At 40.4% G+C, this 18902-nt stretch overlaps 1 protein-coding gene across 1 annotated transcript in view; it reads left to right on the forward strand.

Annotated features, from left to right (window-relative positions):
* cep112 (centrosomal protein 112) overlaps positions 1–18902 on the forward strand; it is a 557597-nt gene that overhangs the window by 209987 nt on the left and 328708 nt on the right. Inside the window, exon 13 of the mRNA XM_088000744.1 lies at positions 16452–16606. Within this exon, the coding sequence (XP_087856870.1) occupies positions 16452–16606 (155 nt within the window). The remainder of the gene's footprint in view (positions 1–16451; positions 16607–18902) is intronic.

An 18902-nucleotide genomic window follows, 5' to 3' on the forward strand; every position in this document is an offset into this window, starting at 1 on the left:
TTGTTTTTGAAAGTAGAGCACTTGTCATAAATAATATTGCAGAAGATCTTGAAACAAACATAATTGAAGTTAGTTATTTCGGAGGGAAATGCAGTGAGCTGTTTCCTGCCCTGTGCTCTTAATTGCACCATGATGGAAGTGAACTTAGTTCTGCAACAGTACCTTAGATTCAGAGGCACCATTTTACAAAGTGGCTGCTGCAGGTTATTAGTGGGATGTAGCTTGTTTGATTATTAAAGTAATCACTATAAGAGAAGCTAGTTTTAAAATTAAAGATGTATTTTTCACCAAATGAGTCTAGCAATATGTTCATTGCCGTGCACTGCTGGAACTTTTGCCTCAAAACATAAATTGGGATTGAGGTGTAAGTAGAAAATCCGAAACAGCCACTTACACTGCAGGCAAAAATGAAGATATTCCAGAAAAGGAGTAACATGTGAAAACCCATGTTTCAACTCTATCACATTTTACAGCCTCCAGCTGAAGCAAGAGCATGATTCTCTTCATCTACAGTCAACAATGTAATTGTATTCACTTTGGCTTTTCAGATGACCACAGGGTGTCCTGCTTCCTGTGAGTTTTTGGCAGTTGCCTTTTCTGCTTAATACTTGATGTAGTTCAGTGTCAGATGGGAGTGTAAACAAGGGTCAGTTGGACTTGAGAGGCTTGCAGAATGTTGCTTTTGTGTGACTGACACTGACATATACATGTACCCATTACTAGATGCAACTAAGCAGGACAGAATGTAGGAGATAGTCTACTAATCCCTTAATTATCTTTGTATTCACTTGATATCTTGGCTGCTGCTAACCTTTGACCGTGTCAGTTGCGGTCAGATGAAAGTATTGCTTCATGTAATAGGTTTAATTGTTGAAACAAAGTTTGTTTATCTGTATCGTGTTTCAGTGGCATCAAGCTTGTGTTTTCTGGGCCAGAAGACAAAGACCAAAAATGTCAAACAAAAGGTTCAGCATCACACCTCTCATTCGCTTTTTAATTGTAATTGTACTTACGATAATATTGAGTTCTTATTGGAGAAGGAACCTTGTAATGGAGAGCAAGGATATTTTAAATTTAATCAAAGGGAATGTTCATACTTGAATTAATTGTTAAAACTTAATTGCTGAAAATAGTATTCCTTGGCCCCATCAAAAATGCAAAAAGGTTTTCTTTTATTGCAGCATTAGTGACTAATTGATTTGGAGAAAATCCCCTGATTGTAGCAATGAGTTAATAAAAATTAAACGCTCACCATAAAGACCAATTCCTTGATCTCACCTTGGAAAGTTAGGTTTGTTGTTAATTCAGAGTCTGAAGATGTGCCTATGCAGTCCAATGTATAGTTGTGTTTATTAAATTCTGCTTTTTGCATTCGACAAGAGCAGGTAGTTTGTTTTAGGTCAAGAGAAGCTATTAATACAAAAACAATTCCAAGTTTAGAAAAATGTAAATTCAACCTATGTGATTGTCTTCATTGTTAGGCCATTATATGATGGAATATTCTCAATAACTGTGATCCTTGAGTTAAGGAGGAAAAATTCAGCTCTTGAACACTAATCAGTGATCTGTGCAGGAAAGTTGGTATGTAACTGTCTGATTGGAAAGGATTGGACCCTGAAATATTCTGTTCAGTTTTGGGCATTGTACCTGGGGAAGGATATATTGATTTTGCAAGAGGTGCAGTGTAAATTTCACAGTTAAAGCAGGGTTTGTGAGGTTAAAGTAGAGTTGTTTCCCCTTAAGTGTGAAGGATTAAAGTCTGATGTAATCAAGGTATTTAACCTGGTTAAAGGATTTGGTAAGCTAAAATAATCTATTTCCTGTTATGGAAGAATTTGATATAACTTTCAAATTAAAGCTAGCCTGTTGAAGGAATCACACCTCTCATTCGCTTTTTAATTGTAATTGTAGTTACGATAATATTGAGTCATGAGGAAACTCTCAACGTAAAAGGTACTGAAATTGAGGTTTGGGAATTAATTGAAAGATTCAAAGTTTTTATTCTTTTTAATGGAACTGTCAAGTAAATGGAGTTGGGATATAAATTAGCTAAAATCTAATTGAATGGAGGAACAGGCTCGGGGATGATGGCCTAGTCTTGTTTCTATGTTCCTAGGGCTTGACTATTTTATCTTCAAAAGCAGATGGCTTTACTGACGTTGGCGAGGTTAGGTATTTGGGCAAAGTATTGGAAAGCAGTTGATTAGATTGAAACATACCCCCCCAAAAAGCGAATCACTTCAGATAGGTGGGGGGCAGGGAGGGAGTTGGAACAAAGAACCCTATAAAATTGTTAAACTTCTTTAGATTTTTATCATGTCATTTTTACTTGACTTCCTTATAGTTATTCATTATATTTGTATTTTTGGTCTAAAGAATGAGAACTAAATTTTGTTTCTTCTATCTTCAAATAAGCTATTAAATATACTCTAACCAATAATGTTGAAAACCAGCTTAAAATGAATTAATATCTTTCAGTTTCGGTGAGTTATATTAAAAACCATTGTTGAGATCTGAGGATTCAGTGGGGCAGAGTCAGAAACGACAACAACGACTGGTTTTATTGTTGGGAAGAGTTGCATCTGTGACTGGCTTTTGTCACTGACCTTTCTCTCATCAGAGAAATAGTTTTAAAAGCAGTATGTACAGCTGTCATACTTATTAATGAAAGATCTCCTGATCTACTAGACTTGCTACACCTTTGAGAATATAGAGCGATTTACTTAACCTAATTATTTCTTTTGGAAAGGAAGAATGACATTTTTAGCTAGTTGGTTTAGAACATGACTCCTTATGTCATTTCAGAATTTTTTCCTCTTTTGTGAATTTTATGTATGTCAGGATATTGTTGATGGTGTTGTATGTTTCTTCTAATTTGTTCCATTTGTGATGACAAGGATGTCATCCTCGCAGCGGACCCAAAGTTTGGGTTGGATAGATGGAAGGACAGGTTCATTACTGCATTATTGCTTCTGTTATGAGCCCTGATATTGGTGATCCCATCGGTGTTCTGTTGACTTGTCAGTTTTGTTATTGAATGTGAAGTGGGTGGTGAGGCATGGTCCACTAGCTTTAAGATGTTATCTTTGCTGATGAAGTTGGTGCTGTCTGGTGTTTGTGATCCTGGTTTTACTCAAAGTGATGCCAGTGTTTCTTTGGCCAGGTCAATGTTAATTGAAGTGAAAAGGGCTGTAATGTCAAAGAAGACCATTATTTCGTCCTCTTCTATCTTGCTGTTATATCAACAATATCCTGACGGGCATAAAATTCACAAAAGACGAGGAGAATGACAACAGACTCCCATTCCTAGACATGACAGTTGAACGTACAGTTAACGGACAGCTTCAAACCAGGGGGTACAGAAAAACAACACACACAGACCAAATACTTAACTTCAGAAGCAATCATCCCAACATCCACAAATGGAACTGCATCAAGACATTATTTCAATGAGCTATATCACACTGCAGCACCCAAGAACTACAAAAAGCAGAAGAAAAACATTATACAACATTTTCAAGAAGAATGGGTACCCAATAAACACAATTCGCCGGTTCCTCAGAAACAAATCCAAACAGGCAGACACAACGCAACCAAAAGATATAGCCACACTACCTTCCATCAAAGAAACATCAGAAATTACTTCCAGTCTACTCAGACCCCCTGTCATCATGGTAGCCCATAAACCTAGCAACACACTTAAACAGCGACTAATGAACCTAAAGCATCCAATAGATACCACCAGCAAAACTAACATCATTTAGCAGATACCATACAAAAACTGTAAAAAACACTACATCAGGCAAACTAGCAGGCAACTTGCCACCAGGATACGTGAATATCAAAAGACTCGACCCACTATCACTAGTTTCCATACATACAGGTAAAGAAGGACACCACTTTGACTAGGACAATACATATATCCTAGGACAATTGAAGCAAAGACACGCATGAGAATTCTTCCAGGCATGGCATTCTAACCAGAACTCCATCAAAAACACGTTGATTTAGATCGCATTTACCTTCCATTGAACAGAAGAACCGAAATGACATCACCCCCCTTAAGGAACCAAGACCTATAGATAGAGAGGCGGGACATACCACCAGTGCTTTGCCGGAGACACTCACATGATGATGTTACCTAATATGGTGGCGAAACGTCTGAAAACAAACCTTCAAGGTCAGCAAGCTAACTTACATACTTGGCATCAACCTGAGATACAAATCTTCTCAAAAATTGCTAATTCAGCAAGAATGTTTAAAGATAAGCTATTTATCTTCCTTGAGGTTATTAATGGTGATTGTGCGTGAGCTACGTATCTTTCACTATAGCTCTCATAAGTACATGTAATCAGTGTTACTATTGGATATAATGGAGTTTGTAGACCTTTGTGAATCTAGTATGCTACCTTGATCTGTTGGTGGTCATTTCCAACAATGATTCTGTCATCACCAGCTGCTTCTGCTAATTGATTTTTTTGTCATTTCCCCCCTACCCCCACCTTGCAGTTATCCTTTCTGATTCATTTGGGATTGCCTGCTTCGCTTATCTGCTAGTCAATTTCTTATGTACAGGATATGGCTCTCAACTAGAAACAGGACAATGGGAGATCGTAATTGAGTTTCAAACAAAATAACCGAGATGGTTTCTTTATGGAATGTTGGAACAGTCACAGATTTCATTTAGTAATAGTCCAAAAGAAAATGCTGAACCACTAGAGTTCAATAACACCTGTGGGCTTATAAATAATAAATTAAAATATAAAAGTGTTAGTTTAGCTGTGTATTTGCAGAATGTGTTTGTTTTACAAGGAATAGAAAGACTTCCATACTATCTCTTTGTTAAATGAAACCACTGCAAAGTCTAATTTTCAGCTGATTAGTTTAATGTGTTTTTACTGTTACTTTTCATACAAAACTTTGTATAGAATGTTTAACAGAATGACATAAAAAGGTGTATTCTATAAACAATGCAGAGTATAACCAAGAAAAGAAATATTAGCCTAAAACTTAGTCAAAGGAGGAATAGGAGATGAAGGGGTTTAGGGAGTAAGTTATAGAAATTGGAGACACAATCTCTTTGCCATTGACAATATCCCAATCTCCAGCAATTCTCAGGCACCTTAGCATTCCACGAGCCTATAAGACCTTGGAGCAATAGTTGGATACTCAGCCCTTCAAATCTACTCTGTCATTCAATGAGGTCATGGCTGATTTGACAAATCTTCAACTCAACTCTCCTGCTTTTCCTTAAACTTTTGACTCCCTTGCTGATTAAAAATTTGTCTACTTCAGCCTTGAATATACTTAATTATTCAGCCTCAACAGATTCACAGGTCTTTGAGAGAAGAAACTCCCCCTCCTCTCACTTTTAAATCAGCAATTCCTTGTTCCTCTAGTTCCAGACTCACAGAAGGTAAACAACCTTCCACATCTACCCTGTGAAGTTCATTGAGAATCTTATATGTTTTAATAAGGTCACCTCTTATTCTGCTGTATTCAATGAATACAGGCCTAATCTACTCAACTTTTTCTTGTAAGATAGTCCTTCCATTCCTGGTATCAGTCTAGTGAACCTTCTCTGGTTTGCCTTCAATGTTGAAGTGATGACGTATGTTTAAACACAGTCATTCGCGTGAAGATTGTCATTTCTCATATTACGTTGTGAATAAATGTGATCTATTGAAAATTTACATTAGAATTTGAGACAGTCCATTGAAATTACATTACTGTTAAATTTGGGCTTAGATTTGTACAGTTGCAAGATGTCATACATAAGAAGACTACTGCACATGGTATAACAACTGAAACAGTAGCACAAATTCAGTTTAAAGGGTTTAACATGGTAACTATTAGAGACTACAAGCTGGCATGATTAGAAGCTAACTGTTACGACCTATAGGATCTTTGGAGAAGATTGGGAAATTGAAAAAGAACAAAGGAGCAGCATTATTGATCGAGTGTCTAACTGCAGAAATAAAAAGGTATTTCAGTAAGAATGATCACATAGTTAAATCACTGAGTACAGTTAAAGAACAGCAGAGGATCCAAGAATTTGCTTGTATCTAGAGCACCTGATAGTAGTGATGCAGTGGAGAGATATACAGATTGTTCTTTTGTAATGCGTGTTTGGTCAGCATGATTTTCTATAGCGGTTTTCCATAACGTGAAGTTGCAGAGGAACACAATTGTTGTATTATAACAGAATGACTTGTATAAATATGGAGGTTAGAGAAGCATGTAACTGAAATCGTATCCTCCTTCAGGTCACTGATTGAAATTTCAGCTGAATTTAAGAACACCATCTGACTCTGATCTGTATGTTTACAAGGACTTGCTCAGAATCCTGAGTTCAGATTGAGGGCTTGGAGCTGGATGGTACTCAATAAGTCTCCTGGCTGATTTTTAATTCTAGATCCTCCTCCTTTCATTGGTGGGTAGGGTTAAAATTGGCTCTAAAATTTCCACCCTAAAAAACTGAAGCATTGGAGGTTCAGGGATGACCATATAGAGGTTTATAAAATCATGAGAGGTGTAGACACAGTGAATACCAAAGGTCTTTTCCCTATGATAGAGGACTTCAAAACTAAGGGTATATTTTTAAGTGAGAGGTGAAAGATTTAAAAGGAGCATGAGGGGTAATTTATTTCACACAGAGGGCGGTCCGTATATGGAATTAGTTGCCTGAGGAAGTGGTAGATGCAGGTACAGTTACACCATTTAAAAGACATTTGGACAGATACATGGAAAGGAAAGGTTTAGAGGGATATGAGCCAAATGCTAGCAAGTGGGACTGGTTTAGTTTGGGAAACTTGATTAGCATAGACGAGTGAACGAAGGGTCTGTTTTCATGCTGTATGAAACTATGACTCTATAACTGTCATTCAGATTACTCATCAGCCATCACACTCTGGCAAGTATGAAAGCTGAAGTGATTTAATAAATTGTAAGTCTTGGTCACTGATCATCTCAATTTCATTTTACGTGAAGTCATTGCAGTGCTTACATTAGCTCTGGAAACTTATGGAATGACTGTGAATACCAACAGGCAAGAGGTGGAGTACCACTTTTGTACTTCCTTTCAAGAAAGGCTGACTTATTTGCTGACTCCATTGTGTGGAAGATATGCCTCCCTTTGTATATATTTTGTCTTCTTTATACATATTTGGTTTCCTTATGTTATTCTCTTCCTTGTGATTGAAAACAACTGAAAGTATCTGTTTAGATTCCCAAGCAAAGTAGCTTGTGATTTTTTTCTGATAATTTCTTAAGAGGATCTGGATATCTTTGTTATTTACCCTGTTAAGATCATCTTATTTGGATCATACCATAAAACCCCAATATTCAGCGGGAAATTGAAAAACAAATTTGTAAGGAGATCTCAATTATCTGTAAGAGTAATAGAGTGGTTATGGTAGGGGATTTTAACTTTCCAAACATAGACCAGGACTACCATAGTGTTAGGGGTTTAGATGGAGATGAAGTTGGTAAGTGTGTGCAAGAAAATTTTCTGATTCAGTATGTGCAAAACTTGTCCTTCTCTTGGGAAATAAGGCAGGGCAAGTGATTGAGGTGTCAATGGGGGCGCATTTTGGTGCCAGTGACCATAATTCTATTAGTTTGAAAATAGTGATGAAAAAGGATAAACTGGACCTAAAAGTTAAAGTTATAAATTGGGGGAAAGCCAAGCATGGTATTAGGCAAGAACTTTCAAAATTAATTGGGGACGGATGTTCATAGGTAAAGGGGCGGCTGGAAAATGGGAAGCCTTCAAAAATGGGATAATGAGAGCCCAGAGACAGTATGCTTCTGTTAGGGTGAAGGGCAAGCATGGTAGGCTTAGGGAATGCTGGATGACTAGAGAAATTGAGGTTTTGCTCAAGGAAAAAAAAGGAAGCATATATCAGATACTGACAGCAGAGTTCTAGTGAATCCTTAGAAGAGTATAAAGGCAGTAGGAGTATACTTAAGAGGGAATTCAAGAGAGAAAAAGGGGACATGAGATTACTTTGTCAAATAGGGCTAAGGAGAATCCAAAGGGATTTTATAAATATATTAAGGATAAAATGGCTGTGAGGAAGATCAGCAGGGCAGTCTGTGTGTGGAACCACAGGAGATGGAGGAGATACTAAATGAGTATTTTACATCAGTGTTTACTGTGGAGAAGGATATGGAAGATATAGAATGTGGGGGAATAGATGGTGAAACTTGAAAAATGTCCATATTACAGAGGAGGTGCTGATGGATGTCTTAAAATGCATAAAGGTGGATAAATCACCTGGACCTGATCAGGTGTACCCTAGAAATCTGTGAGGAGAAAGTGAAGTCTGCAGATGCTGGAGATCAGAGCTGAAAATGTGTTGCTGGAACAGCGCAGCAGGTCAGGCAGCATCCAGGGAACAGGAGAATCGACGTTTCGGGCATAAGCCCTTCTTCAGGAATGAGGAAAGTGAACTCGGATTTCACCAGTTTTCTCATTTCCCCTCCCCCCACCATGTCTCAGTCAAATCCCTCGAACTCAGCACCGCCTTCCTAACCTGCAATCTTCTTCCTGACCTCTCGGCCCCCACCCCACTCTGATCTATCACCCTCACCTTGACCTCTTTCCACCTATCGCATTTCCAACGCCCCTCCCCCAAGCCCTCCTCCCTACCTTTTAACTTAGCCTGCTGGACACACTTTCCTCATATCTCTCCCTGAGATATTTGTATAATTGATACTCATTGATGAGGTGCCAGAAGACTGGGGGTTACTGTGGTTCTGTTCGCCGAGCTGGAAATTTTTGTTGCAAACGTTTCGTCCCCTGTCTCGGTGGCATCCTCAGTGCTTGGGAGCCTCCTGTGAAGCGCTTCTGTGGTGTTTCCTCCGGCATTTATAGTGGCCTGTCCCTGCCGCTTCCGGTTGTCAGTTTCAGCTGTCCGCTGTAGTGGCCAGTATATTGGGTCCAGGTCGATGTGTTTGTTGATGGAGTTTGTGGATGAGTGCCATGCTTCTAGGAATTCCCTGGCTGTTCTTCATACATCAAGAACATCTCGGAAATGACAGCCAAACTACTGCGACCACTAGGACTTATAACAGCACACAAACCAACAGCCACCCTCAGACAACAACTCACCAGAACGAAGGAGCCGATACCCAGCATGAGCAAAACTAATGTCGTGTACAAAATCCCATGTAAGGACTGCACAAAACACTATATAGGACAAACAGGAAGACAGCTAACGATCCGAATCCACGAACATCAACTAGCCACGAAACGACACGACCAGCTATCCCTAGTAGCCACACACGTAGATGACAAGCAACATGAATTCGACTGGGACAACACTACCATTATAGGGCAAGCGAAACAAAGAACAGCCAGGGAATTCCTAGAAGCATGGCACTCATCCACAAACTCCATCAACAAACACGACCTGGACCCAATATACCGGCCACTACAGCGGACAGCTGAAACTGATAACCGGAAGCGGCAGGGACAGGCCACTATAAATGCCGGAGAAACACCACAGAAGCGCTTCACAGGAGACTCCCAAGCACTGAGGATGTCACCTAGACAGGGGACGAAACGTTTGCAACAAAAATTTCCAGCTCAGCGAACAGAACCACAGCAACAAGCACCCGAGCTACAAATCTTCTCACAAACTTTGAAGACTGGAGGTTAGCTAAGGTTGTGCTGCTTTTAAGAAAGGTAGTAAGAAAAAGCCAGGGAAATTATAGATCAGTGAGCCTGACATCGATGGTGGGTGAGTTGTTGGAGGGAAACCTGAGGGACAGGATTCATATATATTTGGAAAGGTGAAGACTGATTTGGGATAGTCAACATGGCTTTGTGTGTGGGAAATCATGTCTCACTAACTTGATTGAGTGTTTTGAAGAAGTAACAAAGAGGATTGATGAGGGCAGATTGGTGGATGTGATCTATATGGACTTTGGTAAGACATTCAACAAGGTTCCTCATGTAGACTGGTTAGCAAGGTTAGATCATATGAAATAAAGGGAGAATTAGCCATTTGGATATAAAATTGGCTCAAAGGTAAAAGATAGAGGGTGGTGGTGGGTTGCTTTTCAGACTGGAGGCCTTTGACCAGTGGTGTGCAAGGATCGGTGCTGGTCTACTGCTTTTTGCCATTTATATAAATGATTTGGATGTGAACATAGGAAGTACAGTTAATAAGTTTACAGATGACACCAAAATTGGAGGTGTAGTGGACAGTGAAGAAGGTTATTTTCGAGTACAAGGGGATCTTGATCAGATGGGTCAACGGGCTGAGGAGTGGCAGATGGAGTTTAATTTAGATAAATGTGAGGTGCTGCATTTTGGAAAGGCAAATCAGGGTAGGACTTATACACTTAATAGTAATGTCCTAGTTGTCGAACCAAGAGACCTTGGAGTGCATGTTCATAGTTCCTTGAAAGTGGAGTCTCAGGTAGATAGGATAGTGAAAAAGGCATTTGGTATGCTTTCCTTTATTGGTCAGAGTATTGAGTGGGATAGGAGCAGACGGTATGGGAAAGTATTTAATTGGGGGAAGGGGAATTAAAATGTTTTTTGGTAGGAACTGGAGCACCTAAATTGAGAACAGATTTTTTTCAGGGCAGTACATGACAGAAATGTGGAGGTTGTTCAGGGAGCACTTGCTGATAGTGCTAGACAGGTTTGTCCCACTGAGGCATGGGAGAGGTGGCTATGTTGAAAGAACTTTAGGTGACAAGGGATGTGTCAAGAGGAAGAAGGAAGCTTTCTTAAAGTTGAGGAGGCAGTGATCAGAAAGGGGTCTACAGGGTTACAAGATAGCCAGGAAGGAACTGAAGAATAGACTTAGGAGTGCTAGAAGGGGGCATGAAAAAGTTTTAGCAGGTTGGATTAAGGAAAACCCTAAGGCATTTAACACTTATGTGAAGAAAAAGAGGATGACCAGACTGAGGGTAGGGCCAATCATGTATATGGTAGAGGGAACCTGTGCGTGGATTTGGAGAAGATAGGAGAGATCCTTAATAAATACTTTGCTTCATGTATTCACTACTCAGAGGGACCTTGGCATTTCTGAGGACAGTGTGAAAAAGACTGGTGTGCTTGAACAGGTTGATGTTAAGAAGGAAGACGTGCTGAAAATTTTAAAAACCACGAGGATAGATAAATTCCCTCGGCCAGATGGAATATACCCAAGGTTACAACAGGAAAGCAAGGGAAGAGATTGCTGGTCATGATCCTTGTGTCCTCACTGTCCACTGGAGTAATGCCAGATGATTGGAGGGTGGCAAATGTTATTACCTTGTTCAAGAAAAGGAATTACAGAACAGTCAGTCTCATGTCTGTGGTGTAAAATATTGGAGAGGATTCTGAGAGACAAGATTTATGCTTGCTTGGAAAACCATAGTTTGACTAGAGATAGTCAGCATAGCTTTGTGAGGGGCAGATCATGCCTCACCAACCTTATTGAATTCTTTGAGGATGTGAGAAAACACATTGATGAAGGTAGAGCAATAGATTTCACATAGATTTTAGCAAGGCGTTTGATAAGGTTCCCATGGAAGGCTCATTCAGAAAGTAAGAAGGCATGGGATACAGGGAAATTTGGCTGTCTGGATACAGAATTGGCTGGCCCGTAGAAGTCAGAGGGTGGTGGTAGGTGGAAAGTATTGAGCCTGGAGCTTGTTGACCAGTGGTGTTCTGCACGGATCGGTTCTGGGATCTTTGCTTTTTGTGATATTTGCAAATGACTTGGATAAGGAATTGGAAGAGTAGGCTAGTAAGTTTGCTGATGACATGAAGGTTGATGGAGGGGTAGATAGTGTGGAGGGCTGCTATAGTTTGTAACAGGACATTGACAGGATGCAGGACTAGGCTGGTAAGTGGCAGATGGAATTCAACCTAGAAAAGTGTGAAATGATTCACTTTGGAAGTTTAAATTTGAATGCAGAATACAGGGCTAAATGCAGGATTGTTTGCAGTGTGAGGGAGCAGAGGGATCTTGGGGTCCACATCCATAGATTCCTCAAAGTTGCCACCCATGTTGATTGGATTGTTGGCTTTCATTAGCCAGGCGATTGTATTTGAGAGCCGCGAGATTATGCTGCAGTTCTATGGAGCCCTGGTTAGACCACACTTGTAATATTGTATTTAGTTGTGGCAGCTTTAGAAAGAGTGTAGAGAAGATTTACCAGGACATTGCCTGGACTGGAGGGCATGTCTTATCAGGAAAGGTTTAGGGAGCTAGGGCTTTTCTCATTAGAGCGAAGAAAGATGAGAGGTGGCTTGATAGAGGTTATAAGATGATGTGAGACATGGATAAATTGGATGGCCAAAGACTTTTTCGCATGGTGGAAATGGGCGAATAATTTTAAGGTGATTGGTGGAAGACTCAGAGGAGAAGTCAGAGGTAGATTCCGTCCACAGGAAGTGGTCAGTGCATGGAATGCACTGCCAGTGGTGGTAGTAGAGTCAGATACAGTAGGGACATTTAAGCGACTCTTGGATAGTCACATGGAAGAGAGTACATTGAAAGATATGGAGATTAGTCTGATCTTAGAGTAGGATAAAAGGTTGCCACAATATCAAGGGCTGAAGGGCTTGTACTGTGTTGTCCTGTTCTATGTTCTAGGAGTTGGGAGGTTACAGAGCATTGGTTGGGCTACTTTTGGAATATTGTGTGCAATTCTGGTCTCTCTCCTATCAGAAAGATGTTTTGAAACTTGAAAGGGGTTGAGAAAAGTTTGACAGGAATATTGCCAGGCTTGGAGAGTTTGAGTTATAGGGAGCGGCTGAATCGGCTGGGCCTATTTTTCCTAGAGCTTCGGAGGCTGTGGGGGGTGACCTTATAGAGGTTTATAAGATCACGAGGAGCATGGATAGGATAAATAGACCAAATATTTTCCCTGGGATGAGTGAGTCCAGAAGTAAAGGGCATACGTTTAGGGTGAGAGAGGACGGATTTAAAAGAGATCTAAGTGGCAATGTTTTCATGCAGAGGGTGGTGCATGTATGGAATGAGCTGCCAGAGGACGTGGTGGAGTCTGGTACAATTACAACCTTTAAGAGGCATCTGGATATATGAATAGGAAAGATTTTGAGGGATTTGGTCCAAATGTGAATAGATGAAAATAGGATATCTGGTCAACATGAATGAGTTGGACCGAAGCGTCTGTTTTCATGCTGGACATCTCTATGATTCTATGACTGTCTTTGCTGACTGTATGCTTTCTGTGGAGAATAAAATACCACTGTTATCTGCTATAAAGTGTGTTTCTTCAACAGGAATTGGCTTTAACACAGTTGAAGAATTTAGACCGTTATCTGTAGAATGTGAACTTTCCTTGCCTGTATTGGCTGTAATGCCATTTCGGCCCCATTAGTTTAAGTGGCGAGGAAAGTGCACAATTTTTTTATAATGCAAGATGGCATGAGAAAGGAACTATCGCGTTATAACAGAACTGACTGTACTGCCACCTTGTAATCGTCCTTTCTACTTGAAGAGACAACAGCTGTATGTATTTTCGAGAGCTCCAGCCAAAGTAATTATGTCTATGACCTGGCCATTAAATTCTTTTTAATTTATGGAACAACAGATGTTCAATACCACATTTTTGTATCAGAAATGCCTGTGTAAAAAGCTGTGCTTCACTGTTTCACAAATAATTATTTAAAGGTGACATTTTGGAGGACAGGACAAAATTCCAGTCCCAGTTTGGAAAGATTTCATAGTGAATGTACGGAAAGACATTCCATTCACATATAATACTTTGCTGACTGTGTTTATAATAAAGGATCAACTTGTTCTGAAATGGTAGAGAGAGCACGAACTGAGGGTCAGGGGTTGCCCTCCTATCATAAAAATCTTCTGGGTATTTTTAACCATTAAGCGAACAAATTGAACTTATTCAGGGATGTAGACTCTCATTTCACTTTCCAGCAATGAAGTCAGGATTAGTTCAGCAATGATGTGGAACAAAATTTAGGTAACATTCAGCCAGTTGTTGATCTTTTACCTGACTTTAATCAATCTACTTAGAAATTGGAACCAGGCACAAAAACAATACACTCAAATGAAAAAAAAAAGGAAAAAGCAGAGAGCTACATCTGGTGAGCCTAATTTAGTGGTGAGTAAGTTGTTGGAGGGGATTCTGAGAGACAGCATCTACTTGCATTTGGAAAGGCAAGGACTGATTAGGGATATCAGCATGGCTTTGTGTGTGGGAAATTGTGTCTCACAAACTTGATTGAATTTTTTTGAAGAGGTGGCCAAGAAGGTAGATGAGGGGAGAGTGATAGATGTTGTCTACATGGGCATTAGCAAGGCCGTTGATGAGGTACCACATGGCGATTAGTTATTAAAGTTATATCACATGGCATCTAGGGACAGCCAGCCAATTGGATATAACATTGACTTGACATTAGGAGACAGAGGGTGGTGGGTTGTTTTTCAGACCGGAGGCCTGTGTGCAGTAGTGTGATGGAAGGCTTGGTGCTGAGTTCACTGTTGTTCATCATTTATATAAGCGATTTGGATGAGAATATTGGATAACACCAACATTTGTGGTGTAGTGGACAGAGAAGGAGGTTATTTAAGAGTACAATGGAATCTTGAACAACTGGGCTAGTGAGCTGAGGAATGGCAGGTGGAATTTAATTTAGATAAACGTGAGGTGTTGCATTTTGGCAAGACAAACAAGGGCAGGGCTTACATAGTTAAGGGTGGGACCCTAAAGTGTGTTGTCAAACAGAGAGACTTAGGGGTGCAGGTACATAGTTCCTTGTTAGTGGCGTCACATGTAGACAGGGTGGTGCAGAAGGCATTTGGCACACGTACGTTCATCAGTCAGCATTGAATACTGGAATTGAGATGCAAGTTACAGCTGTGCAAGACATTGGTGAGGCCACATTTGGATACCGCATACAATTCTGGTCACCCTGCTGTAAAAAGAGTTTTATTAAACTACAAAGGATGCAAAAAAACAATGCTACTGAGACTGGAGGGTTTGTGTTACAAGGAGGGGCTGGGTAGTCATAGAGATGTACAGTATGGAAACAGACCTGTTAGACAACCCGTCCATGCCGACCAGATATCCCAACCCAATCTAGTCCCACCTGCCAGCACCTGGCCCATTTTCCTTTAAACCCTTCCTATTCATATACCTATCCAAATGCCTCTTAAATGTTGCAATTGTACCAGCCTCCACCACATCGTCTGGCAGCTCATTCCATACACGTACCACCCTCTGCATGAAAAAGTTGCCCCTTAGGTTTCTTTTATATCTTTCCCCCTCTCACCCTAAACCTATGCCCTCTAGTTCTGGACTCCCCGACCCCAGGGAAAAGACTTTGTCTACTTATCCTATCCATGCCTCTCATAATTTTGTAAACCTCTATTCAGTCTCCGACGCTCCAGGGAAAACAGCCCCAGCCTGTTCAGCCTCTCCCTGAAGCTCAGATCCTCCAACCCTGGCAACATCCTTGTAACTCTTTTCTGAACCCTTTCAAGTTTCACAACATCTTTCCGATAGGAAGGAGACCAGAATTGCACGCAATATTCCAACAGTGGCCTAACCAATATCCTGTACAGCCGCAACATGACCTCCCAACTCCTGTACTCAATACTCTGACCAATAACGGAAAGCATAGGGCTGGGACATTTTTCCCCTGGAGCATAGGAGGCTGAGGGGTGACCTTATAGAGATTTGTAAAATCATGAGAGGCATAGATAAGGTGAATTGCCAAAGTCTTTTCCCCAAAGAAGAAAAGTCCAAAACTAGAGGGCATTGGCATAAGGTGAGAGGGGGAAGATTTAAAAGGGACCTGAGGGGCAACCTTTTCTGCACAAAGGCTGGTGCCTATATAGAATGAACTGCCAGAGGAAATGGTACAGGTGGGTACAATTACAACATTTATAAGACGTTTGGGCAGGTACACAGATAGGAAGGGTTTTGAGGGACATGGGCCAAACGCAGGTAAGTGGGACTAGTTCAGTTTAGGAAACCTGGTTGGCATGAACAAGCTGGACCAAAAGTGTTGTATACCTCTATTACCCTATTTTGCGCTTCATTTAATTATCATGGTCAGAAATATGTTAATTTAGATTTTCAATGAACTATAAACTAAACGTCTGAACTCAAGTTCTCATCTATCTCATGCATCAGCTACATTTTTGGATTTGCCAATCCAGAGAATATTGTGAAGTATGAACTCACTCGTTGAGAGTGTTTCATTAAGTGCACAGTTGATATGACTATTGAATGGGGAATGTAGCATTTACGATACAGTGCATTTATTTCAGTATTTGAATTTAAATTGCCCTTTTTGAAAAGACCGGAAACAAAATCTGATATAGAATGTGCTTTAGAAAGTGCTGTAGCAAGGAATGAACTATTCCGTGAATAGGTGTACCCATGAGCCTGTAGTTTAACGAACAATTGCAGGAAAAGTATGCTTAACTGGTTGTTTGCATCAACAGAACCAAATGGTGAAAGAACTGGAGGCTCGTGTACAACAGTTGACCATCGAGGCCGAGAATAGTACTTTGGTGCGACAGAAACTAACCCAAGAGAAAGAAGAGCTAGAACAGCGCTGCCAGATAATATGCTTGGAGCTGCAAGAGGTAAAATTAAAGTAAGTAATGTCCAGAAAACTGTGGGAAATGACTTCCTTCAACAGGAATATTCCATTATGCACTTTATGAATAACTTCGGAGTAAACTGGAGAGATTTTCCTTCCTTACTGTTTTCTCATGTTGCACCTGACCTGGAAATGTTTTTCACTGACCCTGGATAATTTCCCCACATTTGTAGGTTACCGTTGACTGGAAACCCAATTGACTGGGGTAACTTTCTAAAGCTTGTTCATCATTTAGAAGGCACAAATCAGAAGGGGGAGGCACAGTAGTTCAGTGGTTAGCTCAGTGGTTCGCCAGGGACCCAGGGTCGATTCCACCCTTGGGCAACTGTCTGTGTGGAATATGCACATTCTCCCCATGTCTGCGGGGGTTTCCTCCACAAGCTCCAGTTTCCTTCCACAATCCAAAGATTAGAAAGGTTAGATAAATTGGCCATGCTAAATTGTTGACAATATTCAGGGATGTGTAGGTTGGGTGCATTAGTCAGCGGTTAAATGTAGGGGAATGGGTGGTTACTCTTTGGAGGGTCGGTGTGGACTTGTTGGGCCGAAGAGCTTTTTTCTGCACTGTAGGGATTCTAGAAATTCAAAGAGAAAAAAAAGTGTGATGGAATAATCTTGATTTGCTTGGATGAATGTAGTTCCAACAATGGTCAAGAAGCTTGACACCATCCAATAAACAGCAGCACACCTGATTGGCACCCTATCGAATACCTTTAATGTTCGCATCCTCCACCACCGATGCACAATGACAGCAGTGTGTCCCTGCCAGGAAATGCATTGCTGAAACTCTCCAAGGCTCCCTTGACAGTTCCTTCAAAACCTGCAACTGTTACCACTTAGAAGGACAAGGCCAGTAAATGCATGAGAGCACAATCATCCATAGGTTCCCACTTAGTTAGACACTATTTTGATTTAGGACATATTACAGTTCTCTCACTATCATCGATCAAAGTCCTGGAAACACCTCCCTAACATCATTGTTGGTGCACCAGACGGACTACAGTGGATTGAGACAGTGGTTCACTACCACCACCTCAATGGCAATTAGGGTTGTCTGACAACTGCATCTGGTGACAAAAAAAATTTAAAGGAAATGTATTGTAATACGAGAAGAGAAGGATACAAGTGGTACACCATAATTGGCAGACTATTCTCAAAATGTTTTTTTTAATGCATGGCAATTGTTGCACTTGAGGGCAACTGTCAAGAGAATGCTTATGTGGCAGAATTGAATTTAAGGCCTATGAATAAGGCGAACCTTGCTGAAATACATTAGATAAAAAAAAGTATGGGGGTACATTAAAAATGCTCCATCAATAAAATGTGTGCCAATAAAATGAGTAAAACATTGGATAATGCTTTGTCAAAAAGAATGTGAAGTGCAGTTCTATGTAGGACAGTGGATACCTTAATAATATACAACAATCTTAAAAAAAGAAGCAATGGAGAGATTTAGGGTAGAGCTTTTCAGAGCTTGGAAAGTAGGTACCTGAAGGTTTGGCCATCAATGGCACAGCAGTTAAAATTGGGGATGTAAAAGGGGCCTGAATTACAGAAGTGCGATATTGAAAAGGGTGTGAGCATCTGAACTATGAGCATGTATAGACCATTCAATCTTTCCAGCTTGCTTCCCCATTCAATAAGATCATAATTGATCTGATTGTAACCTCTAGTTCACATTTTTGTGTACCCATGAAAACCTTTTACCCCTTTGAGAATTCTTGTTAACAAGAATCTGTCTACCTCTGCCTTAAAAATGTCAGGATTCTCCTTCCACCTGTTTCAAGAAGACAGTTCCAAACAATCATGACCTTCTGAGAGAAAAACATTGCCTAGTGTCTGTTCTAAGTGGACGACCCCTCATGTTTAAACAGTGACCCCTAATTCTAAATTGTCCCAAAAGAGGAAACATTTTCTTTACATATATCCTGCCAAGACCCACATAGAATTTTATGTTTAAATCAAGTTTTATGGTTCTGAAGGAGGTTATAAGGATGGTAAGGGCTGGATGGGATGGTGGAACTGTAACTTTTTGAAAACCAACAAAAATAAAAATTATACAATTAAGAGTAGGCCTTGAGCAGTGTTGTAAAACAGAGACCGAGGTGATCAAGTGCATAGTTCTTTGAAGTTTGCATCTCATATAGATAGGGTGATTAAGAAGGCACTTAGAATTCTCGTCTTCATTTCTCAATCCTTTGAGTATAGGAGTTGGGACGTTATGTTGAGGTTGTAGAGGATGTTGGTGAGGCCTCTTCTCAACTGCTGTATCCAGTTATGGTCTCCCTGT

Source organism: Chiloscyllium plagiosum, unplaced genomic scaffold (genome assembly GCF_037043375.1).
Source record: "Chiloscyllium plagiosum isolate Xiang-an unplaced genomic scaffold, Cpla_swu_hap1 HiC_scaffold_25, whole genome shotgun sequence".
NCBI lineage: Eukaryota > Metazoa > Chordata > Chondrichthyes > Orectolobiformes > Hemiscylliidae > Chiloscyllium > Chiloscyllium plagiosum.